This window comes from Hemitrygon akajei, unplaced genomic scaffold (genome assembly GCF_048418815.1).
Source record: "Hemitrygon akajei unplaced genomic scaffold, sHemAka1.3 Scf000118, whole genome shotgun sequence".
Lineage (NCBI taxonomy): Eukaryota > Metazoa > Chordata > Chondrichthyes > Myliobatiformes > Dasyatidae > Hemitrygon > Hemitrygon akajei.
This window is the reverse complement of record NW_027332004.1, coordinates 592,887-620,338: the sequence shown is the minus strand read 5'-3', so window position 1 is coordinate 620,338 and position 27,452 is coordinate 592,887. Positions and strand designations below refer to the sequence as shown.

At 44.8% G+C, this 27,452-nt stretch overlaps 2 protein-coding genes across 2 annotated transcripts in view; one reads left to right on the top strand and one right to left on the bottom strand.

The window, feature by feature from the left end:
• Positions 1-27,452, bottom strand: part of LOC140723550 (uncharacterized) — a 448,657-nt gene that overhangs the window by 43,064 nt on the left and 378,141 nt on the right. The window lies entirely within an intron of this gene.
• Positions 11,468-13,646, top strand: LOC140723543 (uncharacterized). Its single transcript, XM_073038118.1, has one exon. The coding sequence runs from the start codon at positions 11,602-11,604 to the stop codon at positions 12,988-12,990; it is 1,389 nt and encodes a 462-aa protein (XP_072894219.1). The 5' UTR covers positions 11,468-11,601; the 3' UTR covers positions 12,991-13,646.

Here is a 27,452-nt window from a genome sequence, read left to right as displayed (position 1 = left end):
CACAGAACAGACTGAAGCTGTCCTATCTCTTCGCATGAGTGCACATGGAGATAAGCATCCTGAAACCCTAGCTAGCTACCCTCAAGAAGAAACATGGCTCAGCATGGCTTAGCACATCTGTTGATCATCAGCAGTTTCTTTCAGAAAAACAGGCTGCTATTGTTTAATGAAGTGTTAACCCTTTTACATACTTTATCATTCCATCTTTTAGATCATTACATGATCAACAAAGCAGTAACTTTTTACAGAGAAAGCAACTGAGTACAGCTTTGACTTCTCAGTGGGTAATGACGGTGTACAACAGTAATTATAACAAAGATATGTACAACTATTAGGCCATAATGCAGTATCATGCCCCACATATTACCAAACAGGCCTTCAAGATCACCGTTTCGATCCTTCGGTGAACCCGTGTAAATCCTGCCCTACTTTCTTGATGCTGTCAATCTCCGTTGCAGTGTGCTCGGAGAGGGATGTAATGTTAGCAGATTCATCAGGGATATAGGTTCAACATTCTGTGTCAATAATAGCACAGGTTCCCCCTTTCTCAGCTAGGATAAAATCTAAAGCCATACAATTCTGTAGGACTGTTTGTCATATTGCAATAATTTCAGTGGATATTTCTGTTACTTGGGCCTGTGTTTCTGTCAGGGCCCCTGCAGTATTGTGGCCAGCTCCTCAAGTGCTGTATCCAAATTGATTATCTCTCATAAATTCCCGGCTACTCCATAGGAGAGAAAAGTAATCATCCAAAATCAATCAGTCTCAGTTGTTCCTCTCGGCTGCTGGGCACCTGCAAGTATGGCCAGGATGCATGTTTCCCAGTATTGGAAGTTCCGTTTGGTGGGGGCCTGAGACACCATTCCTCAAAACACTGACAGCCACAGTCATCTCTGACTGGACCACAGGTCCTCATCTCACTTCCCCGGATGTTATTTGAGAAAGCCCAGGCTGAGAGTTCCTCACTCTGGTTGAGCAGGATTACTGACATTGGAAGCATAGTTTTACCATGCTGTGGAATTTCAGCACAAACCCAGCAGGCCCCTAGTTCTACCTGTTTGGCATAGGTGTGACAGAAAGACAGAAATGTGTTAACATGGGGGCCCCCGGATGCTGGGGTGAGCCCTCTCAAAGACATAAACATGAACACCACTAACAACCAATACATTTTCCATTAGTCCGAGAGAGACCTTCTACTCAGTTCCTTCAGTAACATGTTTGGCACCTAATTGATGTATCCACCGAGATTGCCCCTTCGGTTTCACACCCATGTGAGTGGTCGGCAACACCTAATATGGTCCTCTCCACCGAGGTCCAAGATTCCCTCAATCCCAGTTGTTTGTCAGGAAAAAAATATCCCAGGTTCCATGGTGGGATAGTCACCCCTCTCTGCAGAGTAGTTCTCTTCCTTGTAAGCCTGTCGTACCTGTGAATGTATGCTTGGAAAATTTTGGTTAGTTGGCATATATATGTCCCCATGTCTTCCCCTCGGGTATGAATATCCAATTTTGCTGGTAGACATTCTGGGAGCAATGGTACACAAGGTCTTAGTCCCCAGGGTGTCATCATGGGCCATCCATAAATGATTTCAGCTGATGACAAACCTGTTTTCCCCTGTGGGGTAACCCTCATATGGAACTGGGTGATGGTAGGACCTTCAACCGAGTCCAGTCTCCACTGTTAGTTTGGCCAGTTTACTCTTCAGAGTGCCATTGGCTCTCTCCACTGTGCCAGCGGCCCGTGGGTGGTGTACACAGTGGAATTGTTGCTTGATAGCTAGTTCATTACGTACGCCTTTGTTTACTTTCATCACGAAGTGTGGGTCATTGTCAGAGCTCAGCATCTCTGCCAGGCCGTACCCGGGAAGTATTTCCCATAATAATACCTTCACAACAGTCATAACAGTATTATTGGTAGTTGGAACAGCTTCAACCCATCTACTAAACACATCTATAATATCTAAGCAGTATCTATAGCAATGTACTCTAGGCAATTCAATAAAATCAACTTGTAGACACAAAAAGGTCCACCTGGCAAGGGAGTCATACCCGATGTGCAGGGTACAGGTTACCAACCATTCCCTCCTTTCCCAGGTGTGTACAATTATGTATATAATCAGCCAATATTGGTAAAAACTGTGTAGGAACACAAACCTGTCCCGCTGGGTGATCCAAAAACCTAGTTCGGGGTCTTTCTGTCACCCCCATCTGGGACCACAGTTTTCACTCCTCCACAGAGGCGTCCCCCTGAGAAGAACAAAACTCGAGGTAGCTGTAGAGCGGTGAGTAAGTTGTTTACAAAGGTGGCATTACTAATGGGGTGGCCAGAGGAAGTCAGGAATCCCCACGTTCCCAGAGAGCCCTGTAGTCATGTACAATTCCAAATGCATAACGGGAGTCTGTGTGAACGTTCCCACTTTAGTCTGTTGCTGGGATACAGGCACGAGTCAGAACAAACAGCTCAGCCTTCTGGGTGGAGACAGCTGCTTCAAAAGATGCCTGTTCAATTACTTCACTGTCCATCACTATTGCATAGTCAGAACATTGTTTTCCTGCTGGATCCACAAAGGAGCTTCCTTCCTCATAAAACGTTGCCTCGGGATTGAGGGGATATTGCTAAATGGATGGGAGAGTCTGTCCTTCTTTCATGGTGATCCAGACGGGGACAGTTGGTGCGACAGATTTCTTGGCCTGAAATTACACAGAGATGGGATACAGCATCTTGGGATTGGACACTATTAAAAGGTTGTCTTACCAGATATCCCGTCTTCACCTCAGACTCCTTCCCGTATTAGACTAGACCCACGGCAAAGTCTTGCCAGTCTCCCTCGGTGCTGGAGGCTTGTTTCGTTAGGGTGTAGGCCAGGAACCCTGGGCTCTTTGGCTTGAACCCAGTGCAAACCCTAATGGTGGTATGGGGAACTACCAGTTCTGTCTGTCGCCAAAGGAAATCTGGAAATTCGGCCAGTAATGCAATACCGTCTCTTCCTTTAACCTGTCTAATCACCGTGACTGGGAACTTCTGTCCGTCGAGGGGTGCATAATATTGACTTTCCTCAGTGGCGCACCCCGTAGGGTCAAAGCACAGAGTCACATGAGGGTCGGCTGCTGGCAGAAGGAGTGGAGTCCAAATTAAGTGCCCTCCACTTGGGGGTCGGAAACTGGGGAAGATGTCTGTTGTTCACCTGTCAAGGGTGACTGCATTGTCTGTGCAAAGAATCTCGACTTCCAACAGACAGAGCAAGTCTCTCCCTGCTGGATTACACCCCCGGTCTGGTGGTGACTGAAAATGAAACCTCACACTGGTTCCCCTGGAATTCCACCTGCAGTGGCTGGGTACGTGAATACGTACATTCCATGCCTTCGAACCCAGACAAAGTGATTGTAGCATCTGATAGCTGGAATCCCTTTTCCGATACTATTTCCTGATCGAGAGTGGTTGTGGTTGCCTCATATCAATCATAAACGGAGCTGGATTTCCAGCAACTTGCAATATTACATTGGGCTCTTCCTGAGGGTTGGCACTCATGGTTGGAAGCATCTTCTTGTCAGTTTCTAAACGGGTTGTTGTCCCTACCTGTCCCGTGCTAGGTTTTTTCTCCCATTTCTGTTCCTCAGATATAGCCCGCTCGCGTCCTTCTTCCCACTGAGCATATTCACCTTTAATATTAGTTCCCTTCGGGGTTGATCGAGATTCGAAGGTTGGGTCCTAATGATATGTCAAAGCTCGTCACATTTGATTTCGGTCATTGTCAGTCCAATCCATATTATTTGTTTTAATCATGTTGGCTAACTTAGTTGGTAAGCATTGGAGCAGTAGGGCATTGAACTGGGGGGGACAGATTCCCATCATTAAATGCTTGGTCTCCTGCGAAGATGCCGTAGCAGGCCACAAATCGCTCTCAATAGTCTGGTCCCGATTCCCCAGGCTTAGGTTTGCATTCAGGTACTTTAGTGATGTTTACAGGTTGCTGGAGAGCCCTTTCCAAAGCTTGAATGATCTGGTCCATCTGTTCATTCTCATTATGTTTTCCCTCCTGTGACTGCTGATAGGTTTGGTATCTCAATTCTGCCTTCAATTTCCACCCCTCATCAGCTGAGAGAATCATGCAGCAGAGACTGAATAAATCTTGCGGAGTCACATTAAACATTTGTGTAGTACTGTGGACACACTGAGCAAACTGTGCTGATTTTTCTTTTCTATCTGGGGCCTGATTCATGATCATTATCATTTCTTGAGGCTTCCAGGGTGCATACACAGGAATCACTGAGGGCTGTCCCTCCTCCTAATCCTAGGGGGAGCGTTTGCTACTGTTGTTCAGGAGGATTGAAACTAATGTGGCAGGGGGATAGGAACAAGTGCAGAGAGACAGAGGGGTGCAAAATGAGAGTAGAAGCAAAAAGTAGTAAGGTGAAAAGTAAAAGTGGCAGGCAGTCAAATCCAGGGCAAAAATCAAAAAGGGCCACTTTTCAACATAATTGTATAAGGGCTAAGAGTGTTGTAAAAACAAGCCTGAAGGCTTTGTGTGTCAATGCAAGGAACATTCGTAATAAGGTGGATGAATTGAATGTGCAGATAGTTATTAATGAATATGATATAGTTGGGATCACAGAGACATGGCTCCAGGGTGACCAGGGGTAGGAGCTCAACATCCAGGGATATTCAATATTCAGGAGGGATAGACAGGAAAGAAAAGGAGGTGGGGTAGCGTTGCTGCTTAGAGAAGAGATTAACGTAATAGAAAGGAAGGACATTAGCCTGGAGGATGTGCAATCGATATGGGTAGAGCTGCGTAACACTAAGCAGCAGAAAACGCTGGTGGGATTTGTGTACAGGCCACCTAACAAACAGTAGTAGTGAAGATGGGGATGGCATTAAATAGGAAATTAGAAATGCCTGCAAAAAAGGAACAGCAGTTATAATGGGTGACTTCAATCTACATATAGATTGGGTGAACCAAATTGGTAAGGGTGCTGAGGAAGAGGATTTCTTAGATTGTGTGAGGGATGGTTTTCTGAACCAACATGTCGAGGAACCAACTAGAGAGCAGGCCATTCTAGACTGGGTATTGAGCAATGAGGAAGGGTTAATTAGCAATCTTGTCATGCGAGGCCCCTTGTGTAAGAGTGACCATAATATGGTGGAATTCTTCATTAAGATGGAGAGTGACATAGTTAATTCAGAACCAAATGTTCTGAACTTAAAGAAGGGCAACTTTGAAGATATGAGACGTGAATTAGCTAAGACAGACTGGCAAATGATATTTAAACGGTTGACCGTTTATAGAAACATAGAAAATAGGGGCAGGAGTAGGCCATTCGGTCATTCAAGCCTGCACCGCCATTCAGTATGATCATAGCTGATCATCCAACTCTGAACCCTGTACCTGCTTTCTCTCCATACCCCCAATCCCTTTAGCCACAAGGGCCATATCTAACTCCCTCTTAAATATAGCCAATGAACTGGCCTCAACTGTTACCTGTGGCAGAGAATTCCACAGATTCTCCACTCACAGTGTGAAGAAGTTTTTCCTCATCTCGGTCCTAAAAGTCTTCCCCTTTATCCTTAAACTGTGACCCCTCGTTCTGGACTCCCCCAACATCGGAAACAATCTTCCTGCATCTAGCCTGTCCAAACCCTTTAGAATTGTATACGTTTCAATAAGATCCCCCCCTCAATCTTCTAAATTCCAGTGAGTATAAGCCTAGTCGATCCAGTCTTTTGTCATATGAAAGTCCTGCCATCCCAGGAATCAATCTGGTGAACCTTCTTTGTACTCCCTCTATGGCAAGAATGTCTTTCCTCAGATTAGGGGACCAAAACTGCACACAGTACTCCGGCAATGTACAACAGCAGTAAAACCTCCCTGTTCCTATACTTGAATCCTCTTGCTATGAATGCCAACATACCATTTGCCTTTTTCACCGCTTGCTGTACCTGCATGCCCACTTTCAATGACTGGTGTACAATGACACCCAGGTCTCGTTGCACCTCCCCTTTTCCTAATCGGCCATTCAGATAATAATCTGTTTTATTGCATATGAATGTTGAGGAACCAACTAGAGAGCAGGCCATTCTACATTAGGTATTGAGCAACGAGGAAGGAAATTTTGTCGTGCGAGGCCCCTTGGGTAAGAGTGACCATAATATTGTGGAATTCTTCATTAAGATGGAGAGTGACATAGTTAATTCAGAAACAAAAGTTCTGAACTTAAAGAAGGTTAACTTTGAAGGTATGAGATGTGAATTAGCTAAGATAGTCTGGCAAATGATACTCAAAGGGTTGACGGTGGATATGCAATGGCAAGCATTTAAAGATCGCATGGATGAACTACAACAATTGTTCGTCCCAGTTTGGCAAAAGAATAGACCAGGGAAGGTAGTGGACCCGTGGCTGACAAGGGAAATTAGGGATAGTATCAAGTCCAAAGAAGAAACATAAATTAGCCAGAAAAAGTGGCATACCTGAGGACTGGGAGAAATTCAGAGACCAGCAAAGGGCTTAATTAGGAAAGGGAAAAAAGGTTATGAGAGAAAGCTGGCAGGGAACATAAAAACTGACTGTAAAAGCTTTTACAGATATGTGAAAAGAAAAAGATTGGTCAAGACAAATGTAAGGACCTTTACAGTCAGAAACAGGTGAATTGATCATAGGGAACAAAGACATGACAGACCAATTGAATAACTACTTTGGTTCTGTCTTCACTAAGGAGGACATAAATAATCCTCCGGAAATAGTAAGGGACCGAGGGTCTAGTGAGATGGAGGAACTGAGGGAAATACATGTTAGTAGGGAAGTGGTGTTAGGTAAATTGAAGGGATTAAAGGCAGATAAATTCCCAGGGCCAGATGGTCTGCATCCCAGAGTAGCCCAAGAAATAGTGGATTCATTAGTGATAATTTTTCAAAACTCCTTAGATTCTGGATTAGTTCCTGAGGATTGGAGGGTGGCTAATGTAACCCCACTTTTTAAAAAAGGAGGGAGAGAAAAACCGGGGAATTATAGACCAGTTAGTCTGACGTCAGTGGTGGGGAAAATGCTTGAGTCGGTTATCAAAGATGTGATAACAGCACATTTGGAAAGAGGTGAAATCATCGAAAAAAGTCAGCATGGATTTGTTTCCGTTGTTGGGGAAGTCCAGAACGATGGGTCACAATTTAAGGATAAAGGGGAAGACTTTTAGGACCAAGATGAGGAAAAAGTTCTTCACACAGAGAGTGGTGAATCTGTGGAATTCTCTGCCACAGGAAACAGTTGAGGGCGGTTCATTGGCTATATTTAAGAGGGAGTTAGATATGGCCCTTGTGGCTAAAAGGATCGGGGGTATGGAGAGAAAGCAGGTACAAGGTTCTGAGTTGGATGATCAGCCATGATCATACTGAATGGCGGTGCAGGCTTGAAGGACCGAATGGCCTACTCCTGCACCTATTTTCTATGTTTCTATGTGTGGAAAATTAGAATCTCCCACAATCACAACCTTGTGCTTACTACAAATATTGGGTATCTCCATACAAATTTGCTCCTCCTATTATCGCTCCCAATTAGGTGGTTTATAATACACCCCTATAAGTGTTACTATACCTTCCCCATTCCTCAATTCCACCCAAATAGGCTCCCTAAATTAGCCCTGTAATCTATCCTGTCAAAGCACCGCTCTAATATTTTCTCGGACAAGCATTGCAATACCTCCCCCTCTTGCCCTTCTGATTCTATCACACCAGAAGCAACGAAATCCAGGAATATTTAGTTGCCAATCACACCCCTCCTGCAACCATGTTTCACTAATAGATACAACATCATATTTCCAGTTATCAATCCATACTCTAAGCTCATCCTCCTTTCTTACAATGCTCCTAGCATTAAAACAGATGCATTCAAGAAACTTTCCACCTCTTCCTCTCTGTTTATCCCTAAACAACTTTATTATCTCTTTTTTTTTCTTCTCCCCTACATCTTCAGTCTGAGCGCTCCTACATCAGGGAGGAAGTTCAAATCATCTCTGTGTTAAAAGTTTAGCCATCATGGTGACTGAAGGCAGCTGCAGGTTCATGAGGGACTGTTACTGTCAGACTCTGCAGTTCTTGCGGCTGCTCATCGCACCCAGGACTGAACCCTGGTCACTGAGCATTGGAGGAGTCTGTTCTGCTGAAGTTAGCCTTAAACTAGACTGGTGTTTAATATTGTGGATCTGTGAAAGATAAATCAGTCTGTATCAAATCCCGTGTGTCAGGTACTTACTGTCTCTACCACACTCACAATGCAAACTAGAAAGGCCACTCACCCCATCTGGCTCCTGCCCATGTTTCTGTTCCATATCAGTATATCAAAATCTACTCCTGCCGTTCCCCTTTCACTCACCCTGAGATTGCAGGTTGCAACTAGTCACCACTCTGTGGGATAGGAGATTTCCCGTGAATTTCATGGGAACATATAAATGCACAACATATTACAGATGCTTTGTCCCACATTGCTGTGCCGACCACGTAGCTTACTCTAGAAACTGCTTAGAATTACCCTGCCACATAGCCACCTATTTTTTACCCTGCCACATAGCCACCTATTTTTTACCCTGCCACATAGCCACCTATTTTTTACCCTGCCACATAGCCACCTATTTTCCTAAGCACCATGTACCTAACTAAGAGTCTCTTAAAAGACCCTATTGTATCTGCCTCTACCACCGTCGCTGGCAGTGCATTCCACACACACACCACTCTTTGCTTAAAAAACTTGGCTCTGACATCTCCTCTGTACCTACTTCCAAGCAGGTTAACCCTATTCCCCCTCGTGTTAGCTGTTTCAGCCCTGGGGGAAAAGCCTCTGGCAATCCACAAGACCAATGACTCTCATCATCTTATACACCTGCATGATTTTCTCCAGGGTGAATAAGACAATGAGCTCACTATGGTTTTGACATTCTCTCTCTCTCTCTCCTTGTGTCTGACATCACAGTCCCGCCTCACTCAGGCACTTAAAGCGACACTCACAGTAAGCAAACCTGCGGTCTCGTAACACAATGCACCTCTAAAGTCTGACAGCAGACTAGCGAGTGAATCTTCGATGGTGCAGAGTCAAAAACCAAAAAGTTGCCAGCCTGAGTCAGGGCTTTGGGGCTCCAGAGAGAGATGGGGTCCAGAGTTTACCAGGAGGAGGAATCAAACCAGCAGGATATGGCTACAAAAGAAAGATCAGAAACATTTGGAAACTGGTTGACCGGGAAAAAAAAGGTTAATTTCAGGCAGCAATTGTGGAGAGAGGAATAAATAGACAACGTTTAGGCCGAGCCCCTTCAGCATGCCTAGACTGTGTACTCCGCCGCTTAGTTGCTCTCTGAATTGCAGAGTTCCTCCAGCATTTTGTGTGCGTGTGTCTCTGTATTTCCAGCAACTGCAGAATCTCCTGTGTTTTATATCTGCATTTTAGTTTGGCGTTAGATACACGTTGGTATTGAGTATATTGCTTATGGGAGCCGCTTTCTGCGTTAAAACAGCTGCAGAGTTTTTCTATTAAAAAAATGAGGTATGGACATTGAAGAAATGTTGAAGGAAAGCTTGCAGAAATGTTTAATGGCACCGTGATTACCCATAGGGCCATGCGTTAAGAATCTCGCCGGTGCTGAAGCGCCGATGAAATGCGCAGGCGTCAGGCTGAGGACGTCCCTGAGTTTCACGATGCGCGCAGTACACTGAAGGCCTTGAAAATGTCGGGTGCAGGTAAGAGCGATTCTCCGTTTTTTTTATATTAAACACTGACTTCGCGACAATTCCTGTGAAATCCGGACACCATGGCCAACAATCCCAGGGCTGTCCTGCTCTCGTCCCTCTCTCGTCCCTCTCTCTCAGCCCCACGATCCGTACACGGGCCCCGGGGAGCTTCCGGCTGATGAGGGAATGGGAACCGATGGATCTCTCAGACAGAGCTGAGCTCCAGCTATCTAAATGCAAGGATTAGGAACTCGGAGAAAGGGAACAAAATCTTTTACATCAGCAGTTGAGAAAATCACCTTTGTTCTACCTCCAATCACTAATAAGGGAAAATCTGAAGATGCTGGAAATCCAAGCAACTCACACACAAAATGCCAGCGAAATTCAGCATTAGTACTCTTTTCCGTAGATGCTGCCTGGCCTGCTGAGTTCCTCCAGCATTTTGTGTCTGTTGTTTGTTCTACCTCCTCTTGCTCTGGACTTTTCTACCCGTGAGAGCATGTTTTGTCCCATTCTGTCTGGGTACATGATGATATCAAACATCTTTGCCCTGGGCAGCAAGTAGCTTTCACATTACATATGTGCCAGACTCCAGTGAGACAGACTACTGCCCTTCCCTTCATATTCAGTGGCATTGCCATCACTGAGTTCACCACTGTCAGTCTTTGTCTGATGTGTGTATTGTGGCGATGCAAACATTGCTGGAGAATTGGGGGAGCTTCAGGGGAATATATAAACTGAGTTCACCACTGTCAGTCATTGAGTGGGGGAGGGTTCAGGGGAAATATTTATGTAGAATACAGAAGCTGGTGATACTTGAGTCCCCTGTGTGTATTGTGGTGTTGCAAAAGTTGCTGGAGAATTTACAAGTGCAAAGAAGTGGAGTGATATTTGGAAATCTGACTTTTTAAAGCGTAAATTCGCAAGCAAACCACATATGGACAATATGCAAAATCTTTGGTGAGAAAATCCTCCATTACCCATTCCAGGCCTGCTACATAGGTTGTGTGAGAGTGCAGATGAACTGGATCAAACCCAGAGGAGATCAAAGTTCCTATTGACAGTGATTTGCTAGCTGTGAAAAAAAATACCTCTCTATAAAAAATTCACTGTGCACATCTTGTCACTGGGTAAAAAAAATGCACAGTGCAAGACTTATGTACACACTGATTATTACAAATTAGAGTGGGTATTGGAGGGAAGATGGGGAGACCTGTAGTGTCCCTGATGCCCTCACTTACAAGATGTACATCCAGCTGCAGCTTGTAACCCTGCACTTTAAGGAGTTGGAACTTGAAACGCATATGGGAATTGATGGTCATTCCAGATACCAGCACTCTGCCCAGTCAGGAGATGATTTCTCTTCCAACTTGGGTTTAACCTCACTGTAACAGTGTGATACCAAATCAAAACTTGGCAACTCAAGTAATCTCATCTGAAATGTTGTCCTACACCCATTGATGGATTTTGTAAATCTTTTACAGGTTAAAAACGGGAAGGAATTTGTCTCCAGGAATCTCAAACACGACACGCCAGTTTTGTTGTCTCTGTCTAGATATTTAAGAAGTGGAGCAAGGGATCCAAATGGCCATTCTTCCTGCTCAGACTGTGGGGAGGGATTCATTCGGTCATCTGAGCAACTAGCAAGCCCGGCGTTTTACACAGGAGAAAGGCTGTTCACCTGCTCAGACAGTGGGAATGGATTCACTCGGTCATTTCAACTGAAGGTACATCAGCAAGTTCACACTGGGCAAGGCCATTCATCTGTTCTGTGTGTGAGAAGGGGTTCAGTCGGTCTTCCCACCTGTGGACACACCAGTCAGTTCACACCACACTGGGCAGAGGCTGGTCATCTGCTGAATTTGTGGGAAAGGATTCACACAGTCATCTGACCTAATGGCTCACCAGCGAGTTCACACTGGGGAGAAGCCATTCACCTGCTCAGACTGTGGGAAGGGATTCACTCGGTCAACCCACCTACTGAGACATCAGCGCGTTCACACTGGGGAGAAGCGATTCACCTGCTCAGAATGTGGGATGAGATTCACTCAGTCATCCACCCTACTGAGTCATCAGCGAGTTCACACTGGGGAGAAGCCATTCACCTGCTCAGACTGTGGGAAGGGATTCACTCGGTCAACCCACCTACTGAGACATCAGCGCGTTCACACTGGGGAGAAGCCATTCACCTGCTCAGTCTGTGGGAAGGGATTCACTCAGTCATCCCACCTGCAGAGTCACCAGCGAGTTCACACTGGGGAGAGGCCATTCACCTGCTCAGAATGTGGGAAGGGATTCTCTCAGTCATCTGACCTAATGGCTCACCAGCGAGTTCACACTGGGGAGAAGCCATTCACCTGCTCAGTCTGTGGGAAGGGATTCACTCAGTCATCCAACCTACTGAGTCATCAGCGAGTTCACACTGGGGAGAAGCCATTCACCTGCTCAGACTGTGCGAAGGGATTCACTCAGTCATCCACCCTCCAGAGTCATCCACGAGTTCACACTGGGGAGAAGCCTTTCACCTGCTCAGAATGTGGGAAGGGATTCATACTTTCATCCTACCTACAGAGACACCAGCGAGTTCACACTGGGGAGAAGCCATTCACCTGCTCAGACTGTGGGAAGGGATTCACTCGGTCAACCCACCTACTGAGACATCAGCGAGTTCACACTGGGGAGAAGCCATTCACCTGCTCAGAATGTGGGAAGGGATTCACTCAGTCATCCCACCTACAGAGTCACCAGCGAGTTCACACTGGGGAGAAGCCATTAACCTGCTCAGAATGTGGGAAGGGATTCACTTGGTCATCCACCCTCCAGAGTCATCAGCGAGTTCACACTGGGGAGAAGCCGTTCACCTGCTCAGAATGTGGGATGAGATTCACTCAGTCATCCACCCTACTGAGTCATCAGCGAGTTCACATTGGGGAGAAGCCATTCACCTGCTCAGACTGTGGGAAGGGATTCATACTGTCATCCTACCTACAGAGACACCAGCGAGTTCACACTGGGGAGAAGCCATTCACCTGCTCAGACTGTGGGAAGGGATTCACTCGGTCAACCCACCTACTGAGACATCAGCGAGTTCACACTGGGGAGAAGCCATTCACCTGCTCAGTCTGTGGGAAGGGATTCACTCAGTCATCCCACCTACAGTGTCACCAGCGAGTTCACACTGGGGAGAGGCCATTCACCTGCTCAGAATGTGGGAAGGGATTCACTCAGTCATCACAACTACTGGTTCACCAGTCAGTTCACAGTGGGGACTGGCCGTTGTTATGAATCCCTGGGTTTCATTTGCTGTGGACTGTCATTTTAAGAGAGAGCGATTAAGAAGTCAAATCAGTCTGACTTGCAGCTTGTTTACATCGCTCGCAGCTTGTTTAGTTTTAACCGAGGACACAGACACTCAGAGTCAGACGGAGATGAAGGAGGAAAAACTGAAGGATCGAAACCAGGGAACTAGTGGCCAAGGGTCACTGTTTGGAACTTTCCTATGCCCATAAGGTGGGTTAATTATCGATTCACCATACATCGAATGTGTGGTTGTCACCTTGTTTGATCCATAGGAGTGGATCTGATTTGGCGCATCCTGTGGAGACCACTGATGTGTTAACCCTTGCCTGGCTGTGGTGTGGTAGTTCACTTGAAGACGATACACCTTGTGACAAGTCACTTTCAGTGATAATTTGTATGTGGATTTGGAATGATGACGGATAAAATCTACAGCGACTGTTCTCTCGTTTTACCACCGTGAAACCTGTGGAATTCTACATATTTGCGTTCTCTCACCATTTACACTGGATTACAAATCTCTCTCTCTTATCGCCTATTCTGTAGTTGAACTGAACTTTCATACTTTACCATCTCAAGACTCCAAGCCTTGTTTCCCCCAAACTCAATAGTTTCGGAGTTACATTTACACACATTTATAAACTTAACACTGTTAACTTCTGTTTATCTTCTTTAAGTTGCAATATTAGAAGTAGATTCTAATAAAGATAGATTTAACATCAAAACCAGACCAATGCTGCTGGCTTGTTTCTAAAGCATTATGGTTCGTAACAAATTTGGGGCCGAAGTCTGGGATATGAACAAATTTAGGGGTTATTAGGGATGAATTATCGATTTGATTGGGGAAATCCCTTTTGATTTATTTGTGCGTGGAAATCAGCAGCAGTGGACATTTAAAAAAATTCTGGAAGCGCCAACCCCTGAGGCATTAGGAAAAGCCAAAAAGAATGAATTACTAACTGTTGCTTTGGGCTGAATCTTAAGCAGGCAAGCGTAAAACTGGGAGAGGAGGTAAAGGTAAAACAATAGGGGTTTTATTATAAAATATAGGCATCCACCCCCTTTTTCAGAGACTGGGATCCCTGGTTCAACTGGTAATGATGTGCATTTCAATGTGTTCACCTCTCAGTCCTCGATTCTCTGAATGAAAGGGTTATCACATTTGATCTTTCTTTATATGATGACCCAACCATTTCAGGGATCAGTCTATTGAAACTTCATTGCAGTCTCTGGAACAAATACTCTAACCACTTTGTTACTCCTCTGTGAGAAGAATGTCCATCTTCCGCAGCCCTGTGTTGCCCCAAACACTCACCTCCTACCCCTGTCATTGGCCCCTCTTGCAGGTCAACCGTCTACCGGTGTTTCCCCCCCAATGTGAATCCCTCTGCTCACCACCATCGTGGGCTCAGACATTTCCACAGATTTCCACCGGGACAAACATCCTCTCACACCATCTTTTTCCTTTCAATAAAAACCCTCCTCTCCCTCCCCGGGGAACCGGCATCAAACCGATGGGCCGAGCAGTCTCCTCCTACCTCTCGGCGACACATCAGACTCCGGCCGCAGAAGACTCTTCACAAAAGCCCCAACTTCCCCTGGAGGGAAATGGAAATAAATCAAAACCGGACATTTACTCCGCTGTGATGTGGAGTTTGAAGCCAGAGCGGGAGGCGAACTCAGCGGGGGTAACGCCCTCTGGACTTGTCCACCTCTGCGACTGGTGGTAACAAGTGATTGTCATCACTTTGCACCAATGGGAATAGCGCAGATCCTCTTGACAGCGGTGGGGGAGGGCTGGTCACGCGATTATTAGCCCAGCTATTAAACTGATAAAGCCCGAGCTCACCAGCGCATGGATGACGCAAGACGCTGTGCACGTAAGGGCAGATCCCGGTGTGGGAAACCCATGCGTGACGTCAGGCACGAGGGGGTTCTGTGTGATGTCACCTGTGGGGATGCGCTGAATCCAGTGTTCTGAGATGTAAAGTCCCCTGTTATGTGTCCGGCTGTGCCGTGTTGTTTGGGGGCTATTGATCGATTAATTATCGATTTGATTGGGGAAATCCCTTTTGATTTATTTGTGTGTGGAAATCAGCAGCAGTGGAGATTGATAAATTTCTGTAGGTTGGTGGACTGAGTGAATCCCTTCTCACGTACTTCCTCATCCAGGTCATCCACTCTTGGTCTTCCTGGAATCATTCTTTGAAACTTCTCTGGACCCACTCCAATATGAGCACATCTTTTGCTCAGATAATAAGTCGGAAGTACAGGTCGGAATCTGCTCACCATACACCAACAGTGATCTGCCCAATGCGTTATAAAGCTATAGTATCGCATCCTTGCTCTTATATTGCTAACATTGCAGTTGTCATCCTTAATCAACTCAATCTGCAAGCAAACCTTTAGCGCCTCTTGCTCAAGGACTCACAAGCACTTATGCACCTCTAATTTTTTCAAGTTTCTCCCATCTATTTTTTTTCTACGCCAATTACTTCTACCAAATGTACATGACTTGCATACAGTGTATTTCAACTGCTACTTTGCTGGCATTCTCCAGACCTATCGAAGTCCTTCTGCAGACTCCCGCTTTGCTCTAAACTACCTGTCCCGTACCTATCTTTGTATCAACTGCAATGTTCGTCACCAAGGTATCAATTCCGTCATCCATATCATTCAGATTTAACATGAAACGATGCGGTCTCAATACTGACCCCTACAGAGCAGCATTAGTTACCGACAGCCAAACAAAATTGCCCACATTATTCTGACTCTTTCTCCCTTGTCAGTACAAGTTTCTTTCCTGTAATTCCATGAGCTGTGATCCTGTTCAGCAGCCTCACGTGCAGCACCTTAGAAACATAGAAAACCTGCAGCACGTTACAGGCCCTTTGGCTCACAAAGCGATGCCGAACATGTCCTTGCTCTAGAAATGCCAAGGGTTACCTACAGTTCTCGATTTTTCTCAGCTCCGTGTACCTATCCAGGAGTCTCTTAAAAGACCCAGCAGCCCATTCCAAGCACTCACCACTCTCTGTGTAAAAAACTTACCCCTGACATCTCCTCTGTACCTACTTCCAAGCATCTTCAAACTATGCCCTCTCGTGCTAGCAATTTCAGCCCTGGGAAAAAGCCTCGAAATATCCACACGATCAATGTCTGTCATTTTCTTGTACACCTCCATCAGGTCACCTCTCATCCTCCATCACTCCAAGGAGAAAAGACTGTGTTCACTCAACCTGTTCTCAAAAGGCATGCTCCCCTATCCAGACAACATCCTCGTTAATCTCCTCAGCACCCTTTCTATGGCTTCCACATCCTTCCTGTAGTTTGGCGACCAGAACTGAGCTCAGTACTCCAAGTGGGGTCTGACCAAAGTCCTATATAGCTGCAACATTACATCCCGGCTTTTAAACTCAAGCCTGCGGTTGATTAAGGCCAATGCACAGTATGGCTTCTTAACCACAGAGTCAACCTACATAGCAGCTTTGAGTGTCCTATGTACTCCGTCCCCAAGATCCCTCTGTTCCTCCACACTGCCAAGAGGCTTACCATTAATACTATATTTTATCATATTTGACCGAAGAAAATGAACCACATCTCACTTCTTTGAGTTGAACTCCATTTGTCACTTCTCAGCCCAGGTTTGCAGACTATCAATATCCCCCTGCAACCTAACCCAACCTTTGTGTCGTCAGCAAATTTACTAACCCATACCTCCACTTCCTCATCCAGGTCATTTATAAAAATCACTGAGGGTAGGGGACCCAGAACCGATCCCTGAGGCAGACCACTGGTCACCGACCTCCATGCAGAATATGACCAGTCTACAACCACTCTTCGTCTTCTGTGAGCAAGCCAGTTCTGGATGCACAAAGCAATGTGCCCTTGGATCCCGTGCCTCCTTACTTTCTCAATAAGCCTTGCATGGGGTACCTTGTTGAAGATCATCTGAAAATCCGAGCAAACAACATACACTGCCTCTGCTTTATCTATCTTGCCTGTTATTTCGGCAAAGTATTCCAAGAGATTTGTCAGTCAAGATTTCCTCGAAACAATCCGGCTGACCTTGGCCTACTTCATCATGTTTCCCCAATTACAGTACCCAAAAAACACACTCTTAATACACTCTACCATCTTCCTGACCACTAACGTCAGACTAACAGTCCAATAATTTTCTTTCTTGTGCCCCCTCTCTTCTTAAATTGTGGAGTGACATGTGCAAATTTCTGGTCCACCAGAACCATTCCAAAATCTAGTGATTTGTGATAGATCATTACTCATCACTTGAAGAGAAAACTAAGGGGGAGCTTCTTCATTCAGAGGCGGGGAGAGTGTGCACTGAGCTGCCAGAGCAAGTGGCAGGGACGATTGTAATCTTTAAGAGAAGTTTGTTTAGGTCACTGGATGAGAAGCATATGGAGGGCTATGGTCCAGGTGGAAGTTGTTGGAACTCAGAAGATTAATGCTTTAGCATGGACTAGACTGGCCGAATGGCATTTTTCTGTGTTGTAGTGTTTTATGACTCTAATGCTTTCACAATCTCTTCAGCTACCTCTTTCTGAACTCTGCGGTGTCTTATCTACCTTCAGGCCTTTCAGCTTCAAAAACACCTTCTCTCCTTGGTAAAAGCATGTATCCTCACTTCTGGCCCAGGTACTGCTGAATGTTTGGCATTTATGTAATAAATTTAATGACACAACTGTAGTGGGTGACTTCAATCTGCAGGAGGATTGGGAAAGTCAGATTGGCGTGAGTTCGCAAAAGAGGGGATGTATTGAATGCAAACGAAATGGCTTTTTAGAGCAGCTGATGGTTGAGCCTAGTCGGGGAACTGCTATCTTACATTGGGTGTTGTGTAATAACCCAGATCTTATTAGGGAGGTCAATGTAAAGGAACCATTAGAAGGCAGTGATCATAACATGATTGAATTTCTACTGCAAATTGTGAGCGAGAAGCACAGGCAAGATGCATAGTATCTCAATGGAATGAAAGGGAATTTCAGAGGCGTGAGAGAGGTGGATTGGAGGATGCTGGTGGAGATGACGCCAGAGCAGAAATGGCTGACGTTTCTGGGAATAGTTCATAATGTGCAGGATAGATATGTCCCACAGACGTAGTTCTCAAACAGCGGGGCTAGGCTATCGTGGCTGACAAAGGAAGTTAAGGACTGTATAAAAGCATATAAGGTAGCAAAAGTGAGTAGTAGGTTGGATAATTGGGTAGCTTTTAACATCCAACAACAGGCAAATTTAAAGTAAAAGCTATAAGGGGAAAGGTGAAATATGACAGCAAACTATACAATAATATAAACCAGTTATAAAAAAAATACGAAAGGGAGGTGAGAGTTGATATTGGACTACTGGAAAGTGATGCTCATGGGGTACAAATGGGGAAGAGCTGGTAGATGAACTTGATAGGTACTTTGCATCCGTCTTGTCTGTGGAAGACACCACCAGTGTGCCCGAGATCTGTGAGTGTCAGGGAGCAGGAGTAAGTGCCATTGCTATTACAAAGGAAAACGTGTTAGGCAAACTTCGGTTCTTAAAGTGGATAAGTAACCTGGAGCAGATGGACTACATCCCAGAGTCCTGAGAGAGGTTGCTGGAGAGATAACAGATGCGTTGGTCATGACCCGTCAAGAATCACTTGATAACAGATGAGGTTTTGGGGTACTAGGAGACTAATGATATAATAAGTCAAAGCCAGCATAGGTTCTGTACAGGGAAATCTTGCCTGACAAGTCTGTTAGAGATCTTCGAGGAAGTCATAAGCAGGATGGACAAACGAGAGGCGGTGGATATCATTTACTTGGATTTTCAGAAGGCATCTGATAAGGTGTCACACATGAAACTGCTTAACAGGATAAAAATCCGAAGTAATACTGGCATGGACAGAGGAATGGCTGACAGCCAAGAGGCAGCGAGTGGGAATAAAAGGGGCCTTTTCTGGTTGGCCAGCAGTGACTTGTGTTCTTCAGGGGTCAGTATTCGGTCCGCTACTTCTCACATGATTTGTCAGTGATCTGGATAATGGAACTGGTTGGGTTGTGTGGCTCAGACTGTGGGAAGAGATTCACCACATCATCTCACCTACTGACTCACCAGTCAGTTCACACAGCAGAGAGAGATTTCAACCGCTCAGATTGTGAGAAGGGATTCACTCAGTCATCTGATCTGCTGGCACACCAGTGAGTTCCACTGGGGAGAGGCCGTCGACCTGTGAATGTGGGAAGGCATTCACACGATCATCTCGTCTACTAAAACACCAGCGAGTTCACACCAGTTAGAGGCTGATCGTCTGCTCAGACTTTGGGAAGAGATTCTCTCAACCGTCTCCACCAAGGCTGCATCATTGTGTTCCACTGGGGAGAGGCCATTCACCTGCTGTGAATATAGGAAGGGATTCACTCAGTAATCTAACCTTGTAACACACGACTGGGTTCACATTGGGGGGAAAGTTTCAATAAGCTGTAGGCTGGATATTTGTCCATCCCCGTTGCTGAATGCAATTTCGAGAGTGACTGGGGGAGTCTAGTACAAGAGGGCATGACTTAAGGTTTGCAGGGCGCCCATTCAGAACAGAGATGCGGAGAATTTTTTTTAGTCAGAGGGTGGTGAATCTGTGGCATTTGTTGCTATGGCTAGCAGTGGAGGCCAAGTCATTGGGTTTGCTTCAGGCAGAGATTGATAGGTATCTGAGTAGTCAGGGCGTCAAAGGTTACGGTGAGAAGGTGGGGGAATGGGACTAAAGGGGAGATTGAATCAGCTCATGATGAAATGGTGGAGCAGACTCGATGGGCCAAATGTCCGATTCTGCTCCTTTGTCTTATGGTCTTATGTGATTTTTTTCTCATGTCTGTTATTCCTCTTCCTCCTTCTGTCCAAGGTAGTGTTAATCTCAGTGGGGTTGAGTGTAAATAGTCTTTTCTAAACTTGTCATTTCAGTTCTTACTTATCTTTGTAAATTTTACTGATTGAAATGGGACTAAGATATTTTCATTAGAAAAAGTCAATGTCGGTATTGATGGAAGTGTTTATTGCCTTTATTCTATTTGTTAACCATTGAGCTCTGTTCGACAGTTTTTTAAAGCCTTGAAATAAATTTTGTCAAAGGTTTTCCCAATATTGCACTACTTTCTGTTGTCTTTGCTTGTTGATTTTTCAGATACGTGGTTATCACGAGACCCGGTGAAGGGTCATGGCCGGAAATGTTGATTCCCATCCATAGATGCTGCCTGACCTGCTGAGCTTCTCCAGCACTTTGTGTGAATTTCTCTTGATTTCTTGCATCTGCAGGTCCTCCTGTTTCCCAGATATTTATATGTTTAGTGAAATAACAAGCCGGTCGTGGGGTTGTGTGGCTCTGTTGGTGAAATATTAAATAAAATCATTAGATAAGAGGTGGCATAGCGTTGGGCAGTGTAGAATCTGTGGGTAGTATTAAGGAATAGCAAATGTACAAAAAATCCCTGATGGAATTGTATAGTGACCCCAAAACAGTAGTAAGTAAGTAGTCCACAAATTACAATGAGAGATAGAAAATGAGCGCCAAAAGGGCAATGCTACAATAGTCATGAGGGATTGTCATGCAGGTGATTAGGAAAATTAGGATGGTGTTGGTCTCAAGAGGAGAAATTCCTAGAATGCCTACAAAATGCTTTTTTTAGAGCAGCTCGTGGTTGAGCCCACTTGGGTATCAGCTATTCTGGATTGGGTGCTGTAATGAACCGGAATTAATTAGTTCACTTGAGTCCAAAGAACACAGGGGCAAGTGTTCTTAATATGATCAAATTCACCCCGACATTAGAGAAGGAGAAACTAAAAGTCAGATGTGGGATAAAGAGAATTAGAGGGGCATGAGAGAAAAAATTGTCAAAATTGATTTGAAAAGAACACGGGCAGGGATTAAAACAGAGCAACAATGGCTGGAATTTCTAGAAGCAATTCGGAAGTCACAGGGAGGAAGTGGTATTCTAAAGGTAAGGTGACAAAACCGTGGCTGATAAGAGAAACCAAAGACACCACATAAAACAAAGAGAGGGCACAGAACAAAAATTACTAGAAGTTGGAGGATTGAGAAGCTTTGAAAAGCAAACAGAATGCAACTAAAATCAGTAAGAAGGACAAGATGGAATACTTAGGTCAGCTAGCCAGTAATATTACAGAGGATACTATTTTTTCTTCAGGCACATACAGTGTAAAAGAGAGACAGAAGCGAATATCAAACCAATGGAAAATGATGCTGGAGATGTATTAATGGGGTGAGGGTGAAAGATGATGGCTGATGAACTGAATCAGTATCGTACATCACTCTTATCTGTAGAAGACATTGGCAGGAATATGGAAGTCCCAGATGTCAGTGGTCAGAATGTGTAAAGTTACGTTACTCGGGAGAAAGTAGAAGGAAAGGTGGGCAGTAATTTTTTTACTGGAAGGAGAAATCGATATTCATGCCTTCAGGTTGGATCTGTGCAGTTGGAATATGATGTGTTTCTCTTCAACCCTGAGGCTGTCAAGTGGAGCAACTCCAGCCATTGCTATTCTGCCATCATCCCTGCTGGTGTCCCCTTCCAATCAACTTCGGTAAGCTCTTCTCCCGTGCCTCCGTAGTTCCCCTCACCCTACTAATAAAGATGCATCTTGTTGTACCTTTCCCCTCTCAAAGTGCAGGGTGAATTGCAACATGTTATGATCACAGCGTCAACATGGTTCCTTTACCATAAGTTCCCTTATCAAGTTTGGTTCTTTGGACAACACCCAATCCAGAATCAACATTTCTCAAGAGGGCACAATTACAAGCTATTCTAAAAGCATCTCATTAGTATTTTCCTAATGCCCTCTCTTGAGATCAAGCACCAATCTAATTTTCATAATCTACCTCCACCCATCCCACTCATGGACTGTTTGTCCCACTCACATCGGGGGGTAGATATGCAGCATCCTCACCAGGACTACCAGCCTCTGGGACAGATACTTTTCCCAAGCAGTAAAGCTAATAAATATCTCTACCCACTAACCCACCCTTCCACAACACCAAACACCTCTAACATTTCCTGTCTGTCATCTTATATGCAGGCATCCTATGCCGAGCGTCACTTTATGAACATACAATCAATCCGTGCACAGTATATATGCTGGGGATATATGTTGTTACTATTGTGTTTTTGTGCTATATTGGAGCCGGAGTAATAATTATTTCGACATCATTTACTTGTGTCTGCTGGAAATGGAATTAAACAACCCTGAATCTTGAATAAACATTTCAACAGGCTGCAGCGTCACATTTCTGTCTCTCAGCGTTGTTGCGGCAGAGCGCCACCTGGTGACAATGGAGTCCACAAATCAGGGGATCCTGTTATTGTGGCAAATCACCACCAAGTGGCAGTTTTGTCCACAAAAGGGAGAGATTTACAGCGGTAAGAAGGAGTGCAAGTCGATGAAGTTCCAGACCTGCCCCTAACCACTCTCCTCACCACTAGTCAGAGTCCCAAACAGTCCTTCCATATGAGGCAACTTTTCAGCATCGTGACTGTTGGGGTCATCCATCGTTTCCAGTTTTCCAGGTGTGGCCTCCTCGACATTAGTGAGACCCGATGTAGTCTCTGCATTCTGCACTCTGTCCCGATGAGGTTCTGCAGATGTTGGAGATGCAGAGTAACAGACACAAAATGTTAGAGGAAGTCAGGAGGTCAGGTAGCTTCTATAGAGGGGTTAAAGCCAAAGAGAGATTTCCTGCCGAGACCCTTCATCAGGACTGGAAGTGAGGAGAAGCCGGAATAAGATGGTGCGGGTTCTGGAAAGAGTCCAAGCTGGTAGATGATAGGTGAAGCCAGATAAGAGTGAAGGTGAGTGGGTGGGGGAGGTGGGAGATAAAGTGAGAGGTTTTGAGGTGGTAGGTGGAAAATGCAAAGGGCTGAAAAGAAGGAATCTGATAGGAAAGGACAGTTGACAATGGGAAAACGGAAGTAAAAGAGGAACCAGAGGGAGACGATCCGCAGAGGAGAAGAAAGAAGTGGGGAGACAGAATGGAGGAGACGGGCGTGTGGGTTGATGAAAAGAAAAGATGTTCATGTTATCAGGTTGTAAACTACCCGGATAGAATATGAGGTGTTGCTCCTCCAACCTGAGAGTTCACTCATCGTGTTAGCTAAACAATGAACCGGAAGGGAGAGTGGGTTAATAATTTTCCCCCGGGATCCCTATTAAATCAATCCCGTCTCACCTTAAACCGGTGCCCTCAGGTTGCTGATTCCACAAAGGTGGGGAAAAGGACTGCACACATTCCCCATTTCTGTACACTCATAGTTTGGAACACCTGCACAAGGTCAGCCTCAATCTCCTACACTTCAAGGTGTGGAATCCCAACCTGCCCAACCTCTCTCCAGAACTCAGTCCCTCGAGTACCGGCACCATTCCTGGAAATCTCCAATGCACTCATTCCAGCTTGACGTCCTCTCTCCTGTAGCAGAACGACCAAAACTGAATACAATAATCCAGGCGCGGATACACTGACCATACCCTAACCCTAATGCAACCTCACTCGCCACTTCTTCAGACCATGAAGCATGAGATTTCACGCAGAGGCTGCTCAGCCAATCGAATCTGCTCCGCCATTCTTTCGTGTCCACTTGATTATCTCTCTCAACCCCATTCTCCTGCATTCTCCCCATGATCTTTGAACATCCATTAAAAATACACTCAGTGACTTGGTGTCTGCTCCGTCCGTGGCAATAAATTCTAAAGATTTACCACTCCCTGACTAAAGAAATCCCTCCTCATCTCTTGTCAGTGGATGCCCTATATATTGAGGCCGTGGCCTCTGGTCCCAGACTCACACAGTACAGGGTGCATCTTCTTCATAGCCACTCTGTCGAGGCTTTTCAATATTTTATAGGTTTCAATGAGATCCCCTCTCTTTCTTCCAGACCAGCGAGTACAGGGTCAAATCCGGCTAACGCTCCTCATACGTTAGCCCTTTCGTTGCTCATGAACCTTCTCCGGACCCTCTCCAATACGAGCACATCTGTTTTCGCAGGTTGTAAACTGTTCACAATACACCAAGAGCGATCTCACCAATGCGTTTTAAAGCCACAGTGCCACATCCTTGTTCTGATATGCTAACATTACAGTTGTCATCCTTAATCAACACAATCTGCAAGCAAACCTTTAGGGACTCCTGCTCAAGGACTCCCAAATACCTATGCACCTCTGATTTTTGAATTTTCTCCCATTTATTTATTTTTCTCTACGCCCTTATTCCTTCCACCAATTGTACATGACCGTACATTTACATACACTGTACATTTCCGTACATTTCATCCACGACTTCGTTGTCCGTTCTCCAAACCTATCGAAGTCATTTTGCAGACTGCAGCTTTGCTCTAAACTATCTGTCTCTTATCTGTATCAACTGCAAAGTTCTGTGGATGCTGGGAATCCAAGCAACACAAACACAAAATGCTGGAGGAACCTAGGAGGCCAGGCAGCATATATGGGAAATAGTAAACAGTCGACGTTTCAGGCCGAGACCCTTCGTCAGGACTGGGGGAAAAAAAGATGAGACGTCAGAGGAAGAAGTGTGGGGGTGAAAAGGGTAGAAGAAGTGGTCGGTGATGGGTGAAACTGCGAGAGGGGGAGTAGTGAAGGGGAAAAAAACTTAGGATTTTATTTCCTTAACGATACTCGAAAAATCATTGCTAATGCCTCCACATCTCTTCAGCCACCTCTTTCAGATCTCTGGGGTGTATACCATCTGATCCAGGGAACCTATTTACCTTCAGACCATCTCTGTTTCCCAAGAACCTTCTCCCGAGTAACGTAACTTCACACATTCAGTCCACTGACATCTGGTACTTCCATATTCCTGCCGGGGTCTTCGAGAGATAAGAGTGATGTACAATACTTATTCAGTTCATCTGCCATCACCTTACACCCCCAGCCCATTACTACCTCTCCAGCATCATTTTTCAGTGGTTCGATATCCGTTTCCGCCTTTCTTTTACACTATAATTACCTGAAGAAACATTTGGTATCCTCTTTAATATTACCGGCTAGCTCACTTAAGTGTTCCATCTTTTCCTTCTTAATTGTTTTAGTTGCATTCTGTTGGTTTTTAAAATCTTCCCAATCCTCCTACATACTAGTGATTTTTGCTCTATGCCCTCTCCTTGGTTTTTATGTTTTCTTTGGTTTCTCTTATCAGCCACTGTTTTGTCACCTTAGCTTTAGAATCCTACTTCCTCTTTGTGATGCATAGAGATTTGAGGGGCGAAGAACATCTCAGACAGAACTGCAGTCAGCTCGACTTCTTCGCTCTGCAGAGAATTCAAGGGAAACCTCTTCGCCCACAGAGTGGTGACTATTTGGAACTCATTCACAGGGACAGTGAGAGGTGAACAACAGGGGAGGATTTGAAAGATCTGCTGTGGAACAGAATCACTGGCAGGGTCCAGCCGGCCTGAGTTGACTCTCTGCTGTACACTAGGTGTGTTATAAATTCACTAAGTACTGGAGACAGTGTTCAATATAGAACGGATTTATTTGTCACAGATCTAGTCCCATTAAAGGTGAATATGCAGCAGAAGAAACCGTTCTCATGCCTGGTGACCCGGGTGTGGTGAGCAGCACCAATAATTGCAGAGTTCAGCACCGACAGTCACTCTCGAAATTGCATTCAGCAACACTGATGGATAAATATTCAGCATGCAGCTTATTGAAACTTTCTCCCAGTGTGAACCGGTAGTGTGTGGTAAGTGTAACACGCTGTAAGGTTTCACTGCTGAAGTAACGGCCTCTCTGTAATGTTTCACTGCTGAGGTAATGGTTTCTCTGTAGCAGCAATGTTTAGGTTACGACTAGAGGAAGTTGGGCTTTCCAGTGTGGGGCTGTCCAATGACAGAAATATTCTTTTTTGTGAGTCTGGAAGAGAGATTTTCACGGTTTTTTGGCTGGGGAGAGATGAGAAGACGTGAATGAAGAGAGCGGGCCCTTTTTCTTTTCTTTCAGTTTCTTTACTAACCCTATAGTCAAAGTAAGAATTATAGAGCTCAATCGCTTAACTGCATATTGTGTATCGTTTGTTACTTCGGGGTACTGGTCTGTAACATGGGACACATCACACAGCATTCACCCAAATGAGATTTCTTAAGTTTGGTCGGGCTGGAGGTGTGGGGGGACGGGTGGCTATCACCCCGTATATTAAACTGCTCTACCCAGTGTGAAGTCGCTGGTGTCTCTGTAGTTGAGATGACCAAGTGAATCCCTTCCCACACATTGAAGCCTGAGTTATTCTTCTCCGTCCAGTCTACGCCGTAGGCTCTACGTAGCCGCGTACCCGACGCTGCACCCTGGGCTGTACCGTATGCCGTAGCCTAACGCGCACATTCCTAAAAATGCAACTACGCATCGCAGCGACGCAGACTGCAAGAACTGTGATTGGTCCACTTGGTAGCAGCCAGTTTCCTTTTCTTTTTCAATCTTTTTATTACGTTTCAAATTTAATAAGCATAGCAATAATATAATGATACAAAGAGATTGGGATTACATTAATGTCGGTTATCATGTAAAAGCACAGATTCCAAATGACAAATATAGTTTAACCTCCCAATCTCATAGCAACTAATCATGAAAGAGATATCATATAAGGAGAAAAAAATCGTAAACTAGAAAAAAACACTAAACTAAAAAAAACAGACAAAATTGGGCTGTCATATTACAACGGCTGAAATTATTTGGCGTTAACTCCGCTCCTCTGAACATGAACAAAAACTTATTACACAAGATTCGGAAAGGGTCAACTTACATAATATGAAAAAATTGAATAAATGGCCTCAAAGTCTCTTCAGATTCAACCGAAGGAACCACAGTACCACTCCTAATTTTTTCCAAGTTTAGACATGCTATGGTTTGGGAAAACCATTCAAATGTAGTAGGGAGATTGGAATCTTTCCATTTAAGTAAAGTAGATCTGATGGTTATTAATGTAACAAATGCAATTAGACGACAAGCTGACGAGGATAAATGACTATAGTCTATCACCGGTCCTCCAAAAATTGCGGTAATAGGATGTGGTTGTAAATCAATACACAGAACTACTGAGATAATATCTCAAAATACCCTTCCAATATTTTTTTTAGAAGAGGACTTATCCTTGGACATACGAGCCCGATGAACCACCTTAAATTGCATGAAGGCATGTCTGACACACACTGAAGAGGTATTTTCTAGTTCCAGAACTTTCTCCCATTTCTGTATAGGTAAAGGTATCCCAAGTTATCTTTCCCACTCATTCTTAATTTTATCAGAAGTATCTAAGCGTATTTTCATAATTAAATCTAAATAAATGATATTAAACTCTTCTGATCTGGATTTAAACTTATTTTTTTCCGTAACTTCAATTTGATGTGATATCAGAACGGAAGGCAAAATAACCTTCAAAGGTTTCTAAT

What these genes read in the sequence shown, in the direction of transcription:
- LOC140723543 (XM_073038118.1), top strand. Translation starts at nt 11,602, where the DNA reads ATGGCTCACCAGCGAGTTCACACTGGGGAGAAGCCATTCACCTGCTCA.